At 36.4% G+C, this 12351-nt stretch overlaps 1 protein-coding gene across 1 annotated transcript; it reads left to right on the forward strand.

Moving 5' to 3' along the window:
* Positions 1 to 1975: 1975 nt before the first annotated feature.
* On the forward strand, positions 1976 to 5449 carry LOC120105962 (glucan endo-1,3-beta-glucosidase-like). The gene is made up of 2 exons (XM_039118754.3): positions 1976 to 2731; positions 3879 to 5449. Exons 1-2 carry the CDS (start codon positions 2659 to 2661, stop codon positions 4844 to 4846), a joined length of 1041 nt encoding a protein of 346 aa, XP_038974682.2. The 5' UTR covers positions 1976 to 2658; the 3' UTR covers positions 4847 to 5449.
* The last annotated feature ends 6902 nt before the right edge of the window (positions 5450 to 12351 follow it).

The following is a 12351-nucleotide window of genomic DNA, read 5'->3' on the forward strand; positions in this document are numbered from 1 at the left end:
CAAATTGTGTACAGACGGACCTCATCATTATAAATAGAAGCAATGTACCTTGATTTTTTGATCATTTGAAAGAAAATAAGACTTAACCATATTTTCATAATTTTTTTTTTATCTTTTTCTATTTTTTTTCAGAAATTTGAGTTAAGGGGGCTGAATAAAATCTTGGTTCTTTCTAATTGAATTATTTAACATTATATTCTTTTATTCAGCATCTACCATTCCTCTTTCCACACATCTACGAACTTTCTTCGTGACAGGACTAAGTCAGCCAGTCATTCCAAATGTTTGAATAATACTCGGAACCTGACATTATACCTTACATATTGTTACAGAACAGGTCCGACAATATTATAAAAGATGAGACATAAAATATTAACTATATAAGGACTAGTCCTAATCCAAAAATTGAAGTCAAATAAAAGACCTGGAGTTATTTCTTGAGGAGACACGGAGTCAACTTTGCGCATTATTGAAAACCAGATAGATGATGATCTACAATGTTCATTTATTTCTCCAAAAATGAAAAATACATGTATAGCATTATGATGTTGCACTGAACTGAACTTATCCTAATCAATTGAGCACCTAGAGAGCTAATTGCCAAGCTTTGAAGTTGAGTCCCAAACTTGAAAGGTGCTTGACTTTTGCAATGTTTTAGTTCGGATGCACTTAGAGCTCTATGAATATGCAAACATCTTGTCAAACATATCAGCTAGAAAATTTAATTGTAAAATTTTTCAGTCGAAGGCTCCAATTGATGAATAAACATCTTTTGAAAATTAAACCACCCACTGCAAAGAATCAACAAATGAACAAAGGTTTCAATAGATATAAATAAAGCAGTAGATAACATTTGCCCATCTTAACCATAGACTGGACTATTTTGAGAGAATCAAAAGAAATGGGATTTCAGTGGTGGAGAACTTTTTCTCAGGAGGTAAGGATTTAAGACTGTAGTGCTAGTTACTTGCGGAATAGGTTTTGGAAGGGATATTCTTTGCAGTGTTGAAGGGACGCCTGTTCCATGGCATACACACATTTTGGCGTAGAATGGATGGAGGGAATAACCTGCAGTTAATGCAAATTGAGCTTAGAAATAGTTGGGATGTTGTTGCAAAGACCAAATACCCTCTCACTTTTAGTGTTTATAAAGCGAGGAAGGGCAAAATGATGATGGAAGGGAATAAAGAGCCTATTCCGTGATATAAATCTATTCTACCATTCTGGTGGAATAAATTTATACTATGTCAGAATATGCCGCCAAAGTATAAGTTCCAATTTCAAAGAGGAAGATATTCCCCAACTTTGGAGATAGCCCCACTTATTCTACAATTAAACACCCCCAACATAATGGATTCATGATCGAATAAAATCCACAGTCTAATCCTCGAGCTCAAGATCGGAAAGAATTTCCCTGGTACCAGGCCTGTGTATTTCTTTTAGTGAAATTGAGTCCAAATTCCATTATGGCTTTCCTTTTCTTTTTAACATATCTTTAAGCCGAGCCAGAGCACAAGAAGCTTTGAGCTCCTTGGAGTTCGGCATTACTGTGGCTGCATGAGCTGCATTGGCCCATTTGAAAGATCATTACAGATCATAGGTGATGTATCAACTTCAGATCATACAAGAAACTTGCACTTGCATTTAGTTCAAATAACATCGACTGGAGTTTTGAAAATAAAATAGTAACTTTCATTAAAAATGGAGAGTTATAATAGCCATTATTTTCCCATTTCACAACCCTCTAGTACCTGTGTACACACAAAAATTCATACAAGATGCAATGGATTTGTGTAAGAAACATATACAGATTGTTAAAAGAGATATGAAACAGTTCCATGGATGTATAAATTACCATCTATGCATGATGTAAATCATATTGGTAGTCCTTAATTCTTGTCCACTTCTAGATGAAGTATGTTTTCCCTTTTCTTCTTTCTTCCTTTAAATTTCTTTTTTTCTTTTTTGAAGCAAGGGAAGGAAGAAATACTTACAGTGGATAACTCAGATCTATGCAAACTCTCTATACCCACAGCTATAGTAATTTTTAGGGCTATTATTTTCTTTCCAGATAACACTTCCAGTGATTTCGGAGGCATCATATAAATTAAACCTCATTGTTACAGTTCTTTTAATTTTTTGAAAGCTATAAACCACCAAATAATATTAGAAAACACTAATAATAAAATTGTAAATTAAAAGACTTGTCAGTATTGCGGGTAAAATAAAAATTACAACTGGGAGTTGTCTTTTTGCAGTAGCTTGAACCAACCTATGAAGTTTTGGTTTAAGCCGCAGATGGGAGGATAATGTCAGGTGTCAATTGCTCAAATGCTGTGTAACCATCCAGCACATGGAGCAAGAACAAGTGTCATAGCAATTCAGTAGGGAACAAGAGATCATTTAGTTTAGTCCTCAAACAAAACAAATCAGTATTTGGACTACCTTCAATAAAACAAGAAAAGAAAAGCGTGAATACAAAGATAGGACCATTCAATACCAAGAACTTAAACCAAAACAGAAATGTAGAGCTCAAGAGAGCCAGCCATTAATGCCAAATGGTGAGCTCAGCAGGCAGCCCTCAGCGGTGGAGCTAGTCCTAAAATCTCTATATAATATTGCACCTAGAAATAAATATATCTATCATAGGTAGTCTCCATGGCAAATACAAGTATTGTTTCCATGGTTGTCATTGCACTAGTTCTTGGATTCCTCATAGAAACCCCATCAAGTAAACTCTCTCTCTCTCTCTCTCTCTCTCTCTCTCTGGGTTTGGATCTCATGTCATGGAGATGTTCTAGCATGGTTTGAGCTAGAACTATGGTCATACATGTTCAGGCTTCACATCTGAGTCATTGAATTAGTAAGCTGATAGATTTATATAGTCTGAGCCAGACCTCAGGTTGCAACATGAGCTTGGGTCATATTTCATAGGGTCAAGTTTAGATTTTTTTAGATTTCCTTAAAAGATGGAACAAGTTTAAATTTTTGAGGTAGTAATAGCTACAAAGTGGTTCAAGAAAGTTGTTGAAATGAATTAAAAGAAGATACAAAGGAGAAAGGAAACAGGGAGAAGCCCAACAACAGGAGCATCACACCACGAGAACCATTCGCTCTAATACTGCTGGAGAGCATATTCACCTCTCTTGTATCCTTCCCAGGGACCATTGTGAGTCCTTTTAACCTTTTGAATCAGATCCATAATTCCAGAGCCATAGCTGCAGCAGTTAACATCATGAACACAACTTGGATGGTTCTTGCTGTTGCAGCAAGCATTCCATGCCTCGAAAGTTTTCAGAATCTGATGTCAGAGGGCAGTTTGGTTTTGTGATTTTTTTAAGAAAATCTTTGTTGTTCCTTTCTCTCCACACGTACCTGCAGAAAACAATCGCCAGCTGATCTTATCCAACTGTTCTCTCTCCTTGTTCACACTTTCTTCGCCGTTCAGTCCAGAAAATAAGAAGATTACTTAGCCTTTCTGTGATCCCAAGCCTTCTTAAAATTCATCTGTGGAGTTTTAGTAAGTACCAGAAGTGTCTCCAAAAACCAGCTTCAACTGTGCAATTAATAAATAGGTGGTCCACAGTTCCCCTTAATATTTTTTAGCTGTTAACAGCCTATTAAGCTACTTAACTAGCCAAGTGAGTTACATCATGAATATATGTTCTGGTTTCTTTGCATATTAGCTCTTTTGGTGCAGGCCGGGTTTGGAGATTAGCAAAAAGTCAAGATTTATGAGCTGAAATAGCTAGTCTTCTGGCCTTTACTGCACTTGCTTTCTTTGAGTAGCTGCTCTCTCTCTCTCTCTGTCTGTGTATGTGTGTGTGGTTTGTTTTACAAATATATATAAATAAAAGCACCAACTTATTTTGTTTCAGGTGTACAATCCATTGGTGTTTGTTATGGAATGGTTGGAAACAACCTGCCTCAACCAAGTGATGTAGTGAATCTCTACAAATCTGAGAATATCAAGGCAATGAGACTTTATGGTCCAAACCAAGCTGCTCTCGATGCTCTCAAGGGTTCCAACATCCAACTCATCTTAGATTTCCCCAACCCTGATCTAAAATCAGTTGCCTCTAACCCTGCAGCAGCCAATGACTGGGTCCAAAAGAATGTGAGGGCCTATTACCCAGATGTTTCTTTTAAATACATTGCAGTTGGCAATGAAGTGATCCCTGGAGATCATGCTCAGTATGTGCTCCCTGCCATGAGAAACATCTTCTCAGCTTTGTCCTTGGCAGGCCTCCAAAACCAAATCAAAGTCTCAACTGCAGTTTCCACTGGGGTCCTAGGGGCATCATACCCTCCCTCAGCTGGTGAATTCTCTTCTAATGCACTAAATTACTTGAGACCAATCGTTCATTTTTTAGCTGGAAATGGAGCCCCACTACTAGTCAATGTATACCCTTATTTCAGTTATGTAGGCAACCCCAATAGCATCAAGATTGAGTTTGCCTTGTTTACTTCCCTGGGGACCTTTGTGATGGATGGACAACATAGATATCAGAACCTCTTTGATGCAACAGTGGATGCAGTTTACTCAGCATTGGAGAAAGCAGGAGGGTCTAATGTGGCGATCGTCGTATCGGAGAGTGGTTGGCCGTCGGCTGGTGGTACTGCAGCAAGTATCAACAATGCACAGATATATAATCAGAATTTGATCAGGCATGTTGGTCATGGTACACCAAAGAGACCTGGGAGGGCTATAGAGACTTTCTTATTTGCCATGTTCAATGAGAACCAGAAGCCGCAAGGGATAGAAAAAAACTTTGGGCTCTTTTACCCAAACAAGCAGCCAGTCTACCCAATCAACTTCACTAAATCCAGAACTATACACAAATAATAACATCTAGAATAAACCACTGGAAGCAGGGGTGTTTTGGTTTCCTTGACTATGTTATCTGGGATAAATGTTCCTCTTGCTTGGAAGGTTTGGTAAATAAAAATATGTCATGCGGCTTATTTTCAAATCATACATTAGGTTCAAATGTCAGACATTTGTAGCAGCTTCTCAATGAGAATAGCAGAGAGGGCTATACCTATACAATCTGTAGTTCCTTCCCAGAGATGGGTAACAACTTGAAGACCCAAGTACCATCATGATCACCTTATCCATGTTATATTCAATTGTAAAACATATCATAGGCTGGATTTTCTAGTAACTTCAATTCCTCAAGAGTCCAACTTATGTCGCATAGATTCGTCGATAAACAGCGATCTTGCACGCGCACCTTGGGTACCAAGATCAAAGCAGAGCAAAATTTTAAAACATTGTGGACTTTATAATTTATTTCAGATCATGGCTTTGATGATCACTATTTTTAATTACCTACCTATGTACAAAAACAGATATAATTAAGAAAGGCGTAACATTGCACAAGAGACTAAAGATACAATATGAATATAACAACTATTACTAATCTGAAATGACAGTCGAAAACGAGAGTCCGGATTTTTTTTTCTCAAGTAAAACAGTAGATTAACTTTGGATATTTGGCAACCAAATAGCTCATGCATGATTTAGAAAGTCTATTTACTCGAGTAGTGCTACATGAAACTTGTTTGATGAATACAAAAAGTTCTGTGCGCTGTATCACATGAGGGGATTGATGAACAAAACTTGCAGAAATTGTAGTCAAACACAGGAGCAATTGATGAATATAGCATGAGAGGATTGATGAATATAACTTGCCGCATGCACATCGCTTTGAACAGGAAAATATCTGGTCAAGCATAGCAGCTGGAGACCTTCTGTCATTTGGAAAGTCGAAGCCAATCCAGAAATCAACAAAGGTTTCAACAGTTGACTGGACTCGATGCTGGAAAACTCTTATGTCCAAGAACTAGAACTGTCAATGGACCACATCAGGATAATGATCAATTAAAATATTCAGCTTGGTGCCCTGGCCAATCAGGCCCAATCCTAACCCAAACCAAGCCGAGTACAGATCAAGCTACAATATTTTTCACATTCCAAACGCAGCTCAGAAGCTTTTAGAACTTTTTAGGGTTTAGGACCAATTGGAATTTAGGGACAGAATTGAGCATGAGCCCCTTTTATCTAGTCAGCTCTTCTCAGGTAGCTTGGATTAAGCCAGCCTATTGACAGCCTTTGTTCCATCAGGTATCTGGTATTTACTCTGATCATGCCAAATACTTGCAGTGGCATAGATCGGAACCATTTGGAATTTTAAAAGTCTTTTATCGAATATCTATCATTTCGTGCAATTTTCCTTACAAACATTTTCTTGTAAAACATATGATTTAGTATAGATATATTAATCAGGTTATTATTTGTTATATGAAATATTGTTTTACATCCCTTCCGTAATTTAGGTTTATAAGTTTAATTGCCACACATAACACGGAAGAGAGGAGCAGAGTTTTACCATGGTATTAGCTGCTCTATGACATGAGAAACACCAAACTACAGACCTCCTCCTGCGTTCCAGAGGAGGAACTAGCGTACTTCTCTTAGGTCTTGTTTGGGGGAGCTTTTGGAGGGCCAAAAAGTACTTTCTGGCACTCCAAAAGTACTTTTAGATAAAAAATGGTGTTTGGTAAAATTTTCGGAAAGCTGGTTCAGCTTTTGCGGGAAGCTGAAAACAGCTTTAGGGAAGAAGCTCTAATTTGGAGCTTTTTGAAAACGTTGTTTTCAGCTTTGTCGGAAAGCTGTTTTTTGTATCAAAATACCCTCATTTAAATCATACTTTTTTCCCCCAAAATCCTCATCCCCCCTCTTACTCTCTCACCCATCCTCGCCCTCCCCCTCTCTATCTTCTTCTTCCTCTCAACGCCGCCGCCTCTGTTCCTTCTTCTTCTTCTTCTTTTCTTTTTTTTTTGTTTTGGGAGCTCGTGGCTGCCCATGGTGGCAGCCACCATGCCGGCCACCACCCATGGCCAGCGACCCCTCTATATTTCAATGAAATAAAATAATAAAAAAATAAATAAATAAAATAAAAAAAATAATGAGTGAGTGGCAAATAATCTGATCTAAATAAATAAATAAATAATATTAGTAATTAGTTAACCAATTTTATCACTTAGTTAGAAAATTTGTTAGAGAGATAAATAGTCATTAGAAGGATGAAAAATTAATTTACACTAATAATTATAATATTTTATATATTTATTATTGTATTATACTATAAATATAATATTATATTATATTATATCATAATACATTGATGTGTTATGTTAAATAATTTAATATTATATTAAATTATTATTCTATAATACATAATGTTATAGTACTATATTATAATAATATTATATTATATTACATTAATATTATACTATATCATATATTTATGTATTAATACATATTATATTCTATTATGCTCTGTTGTATAATACTGGTAATGTCCTTTATGATCATTTTGTCACACAAAAGTACTTTCTCAGTTTGTTTACCAAACATATGTTAAAGTGTCACAGCACTTTAGAAATGTAGTTACCAAACAGCAAACAGCTTTTTATAAACGCTCTGCTTCAGACAGCTCTCTCTACTTCCAAAAGCTCTACTACCAACAGCTCCCCCAAACAGGGCCTTAGTCTTGTAGCTTTACCATTGTCACGCCCTAGATCTAAAGTATGACATAGTCGTACTACCAGAGATATTGCCCATAATAAACATAAAACCCACAAAAGAAATTTTCATAAAAAAATTACAGAATAATAAAATTAGTACAAAGATTTTTTTATTTCTTAAACAAAAAGAAGCGGCTATAGAGCATCTAAATTTAACATCTGAAAACTCAAAACTATGCAACCCAAACTTCATAGTCATTAACATCTAAATTTACTCTCTCATCCTTCATTTCATTTATTCTTCCCTGCTCCTAGCAACATTACATTTATGCTTGAGTATCTACTACATAGGCTAGATAGGCTTAACACCCTTTTCTTAGCACCCTTCTTGCCCACATAAGAGAAATGATGGGTAAAGAAGGCTTACATTGCACGAGCCTCACAATGGGTGCCTTGATAGAAGAATTCTTAAAACACCTGAAATGGAGCACTGCCCTTTTTCCCAAAGTAGTCAATATGGCATGATATTCAAATCCCCAGAATATTATCAAAATCAAGCATATCTAACTGCACGAAATATGCTATTAATTCTTTTTCTCCTATTCGAATCATGCAATTCTTAAAGCAATATCAACAACTACTATATTCTTAAGAGGAGTAGCAACATGTAATGGCTCATATAATTTTTCAAGCATGCAAATCAAAGATGCAGAACTGTGAGGATACAAAAGAATATATAGAGCCGAAATCAAACAATACAGAAGCATCTACTGAGTTGATAGGGATTATACCTACCACTATTCCATCACTAGCGTTGGATCCTATTCTATCGGTGTGAAAACCCATGCGCTCCCCTACTGTCTTTGATTGCCAGACTTAGCAGGTCTAGAGTTATTTGGGGTAGTCCCATACCAAATGTCCTGACTAACATTATGTAAAGCAAGCTCCCAACTTCTTAAGACAAGGCCCAACATGAAACTTGCCGTAGCAGTCACAGACCTCAAATTTATTCTTGTTCAAATTGCCTCTAAAGTTCCTCGATCGGTCGTTCTGATTTTCTACTGGTTTGGTTCTCTTCTTGTCACCCCTCTCCTTCTCTGATCTCCTCAACTCTGATTCAACCATGAGGGCTCTTCCAACACATCTTTATAACTACTAAAGATGTGAGACGATAAACGAGACCAGATTGTATATCTCATGCCCTACTCAAATCTATTAGCCTTGCCCCTCTCACACTCAATAACATGTGAGCAAAAGCGTCCTAACTCATTAAACTTATTGGTATATTCGAGCACTACCATATTTTCTGTCTACCGTAGAGCTATGAATTCATTCTCCTTTTCCAATCTTACAGACTCTAAAAAATATTGATCATAGAATATTTTCTTAAATTCTTTCAAATAAAACTGTTTCTCGGCATCCACATAAGCAATCTTGGTTGCAGTCCACCAAAATTTTGTATTTTCTTTGAGCATTGGAATGACCGTTCCCACCTTTATATCTTTGAGAAACTACAGCACATCAAACATCGTCTCCATTTCTTGATTCCATGCCTCTGCTGCTAAAGGATCAGCTCCACCCTCGAACTGTTACAGGTTGAGCTTACAAACCTCTCAAAGCATGATTCAAGAGGATAGGCAAGTTGAGGAGCCTCCTGAAACTACAGCTGCTGGAGCAGTTGAGCTATTACAACCTGAGTGGCTGGAATACTAGAAGCTTGGTCAACTAACAAATTAGTATCTCCCCTTGCAGCCACTCTTGCACCTCTTTTCCTAGCAGCAAAGTTGTTTAAGATCTCCTCCTTTCTGAAGATCATTTTGCATAACACAAATACCAATATTAGTCAAGAGTAGTAATAGAATTATGAAATTTTTGTGCTCTCCTTTTTAACTAAACAAGACCTAACAAGATGATTTATATCTACCCATTACTAAGCTAAAAACCTAGGCTCTTATACCACTAAGTGTCATGCCCCAGATCCAAAGCATGACAAAGCCCACAAAAGAAAAATTTGATAAAAAATTATAGAATAATAAAATTAGTCCAAAGATTTTTTATTTCTTAAAGAAAAAGAAACAGGTAAAGAGCATCTAAATCTAACATTTGAAAAATCAAAGCTACAGAACCCAAACTCTATAGTCATAAACTAATTAATTGATAGCTTTCAACTATGCTTGGAGCTTATTCTCTCGTCTTTCATTTTATTTATTCTTTCCCGCACCTAGCATCCTTAATTATCTTTAAAAAAATATGAAAAAACGAATGAGCTTTGCTGCTCAGTAAGTAACCATGCACCCCCTTACCAGATCAAGGATAAATTTTTATTTAATTCAATGCATCATTTGGAACGTAAATTTATACTGTAAAATAAAATATTTTATAAACATAATAGCAAACTATATTGTAGCAATCCAATCATGTATGCATAAATCATGCAAGTTCGTAAAGCTAAAAGTGCAATTTAAAATATTCATAATTACCAAATAATTTTTATTTATTGATACTGTCAATTAAAATAGTGCTCACAGATTTTTTCGTGCTATGGTCACTATAACCACTACAAAAGAAAGGATATATCCCGGCGCTTTGTTTGGTCTTTACCGAGGCTTTGTTTGGTCTTTAAAAGCGTCGGTAGATTTTCTGCCAACACCCTCCAAAACGTGGGTAAGACGTCGGGCAGGTGGGGATGGGCTCAATTTACGCTGACGCTTCAAGAAAGCGTTGGCCATGTATACTGACGCATTTAAGCGTCATTCATCTACGAGTTAATCGACGCTTTAAAGCGTCGTCCAATATGGACCGATGCTTGAAACCGTGGATTTGTGTCAGACTAGGCCGACGCTTAAAAGCGTCATCTCTCGACTCGTCCCGGACAAAGCTGCCATCTCGGTGGGTATGGGTCATCTTATAAAACTCTACCTCATGCTCTACTATCTACACATACGTAAAGTATATTGGCAAACTATATATCATGAAACGTGCTATATGTTAGTAGAGTTTCAAATAATTTCAAAAGAACTTACGAATTCATTTCTACGTCTCGCATAACTCTTCGAGCCTGAAGTGTGAGGAACTGCTTGAGATGCTCGTATAGCTCTACCAATATTAGAATATGTCTGCCAAAATAAAAGCACACAGTATAATATGATTCAATGTATATATTTACAATCTATATTAATAATAAAGATAATATAAGATATTGAAACAATATACGTGACCTGTCCTCTTTCAGAAAACCAGTAATGAACAAGCTCCCTTTACTGCTGAGGGTATACATCAGGAGAAAAAACACGAGCAACCTCCTCCTTTGTCATACCCTCGTGCTTGAAGTCCGTCTTCAATTTTGCTTTATATTCTTTCCATTTGCGGTTGAGGGACTTTAGCATCCAATCATGGCTCTCTGAAGGGAGTATAAACTTACCCTACAACAAGATACAGAATGTTATAATAATAAAACCTCAAAAGTAAAATTATGGTAGTAAGCAAATTAACATACAGGAGGTGTCAAATTAAAAAGAACAAATTCAATTCATTACCTGTATAAGTCTAAAAAGCTCAATCTTATATGAAGGAAGCATGTCATTCCACTTCGTATAGTTGAACGGACACAGCTGACCCTTGCGTGCAACCGATCTTAAAAAGCTTGATAGAAGACTTCTAGTTCTATTGATAGGCTGCCCCAATTCGTTGCATCGGATGATGATCTTCTCACCCGGAGGAAGCTTCCACACATCCTTTGCTTGAGTGGGTCCTCGTCTCGTCCTCACCATCCCTTGTCCATCTATTAAAATTAAATAAAATATGTCTTAAAAAGTTGAAGACAAATATGAACATAAAATATGAACTTTAAATCAAATTATCCTGGATTCAGAGCTCATCTTTAGGGCAATCAGCAGGAGGCTCGCGCTGAGATCCTGACTCGTGCTGCTGGTGCTCACATGGCTGTTGGGACTGTAGGGACTGATCAGAAGTAGATCCTACCTGAGAATGCTGGAACTCCACATCTCTAAATCGTCTCCTTCGGAGCATATTGTTAACTGGTATGCACAAAAAAGAATCAATATTTGGTTAAATGATAAATTTATACTAAATAAAGTGCTAATAAAAGAGAACATAATAACTCATTCAACGTATACTTGATAAATTTTACTTACCGTTATGAATTTCTATATATAAATCTAGTAATTAAGTGATCCTAGAAGATCCAACTTAATTTGGCCGATGGAATAAAGGCCACAAATAAAACTAGGAATATGAGAAAAAAATTAAAAATTAGTCCGCTCTTCAGATCACGATTAAAAAAAATTAAAAAAAGATGAAATGCTTGTTAAAGGTGAAAAGTGCAAGAAAGTGAACAATGAGTAAGCTTCAGGTTTTGATAGGACACTCATGCTCAACTCCATCCAAGAAAAAGACACATAGGATTAAGCTGGAAAATCTATACAGACATAAGAACTAGACTTTATAACTGATATGCAAATACTTAAAAGAGAGATAGACTAGATGCAGCATAAAACTACTAAACCTTTAGGCCTACTTATTTTGAGGATATGTGTAGATCATGTAAAGCTAAACAAAGTTAGCAACAGTGGCAATTAAGTACTGACTCTCAAACAGAAGTACTGTATGAAGACGCTCTCACAGTAATTCATGGGAAACGAAAGTAATAAAAATCCACAGAATACAGCATTATAATATTGATATTTACGAAGATTTTCTTTTCATGAGAAGGTCAATTAGAACTCTAAAAGATCAATTTGTGCAAAAAACATATAAGCACAAATCCAAAAGCAGCACCCTCATAGCCAACAGAAATAA

Source organism: Phoenix dactylifera, chromosome 8 (genome assembly GCF_051530095.1).
Source record: "Phoenix dactylifera cultivar Ajwa chromosome 8, Ajwa_hap1_PhDact_Kaust_v1.1, whole genome shotgun sequence".
In the NCBI taxonomy this organism is placed as follows: domain Eukaryota; kingdom Viridiplantae; phylum Streptophyta; class Magnoliopsida; order Arecales; family Arecaceae; genus Phoenix; species Phoenix dactylifera.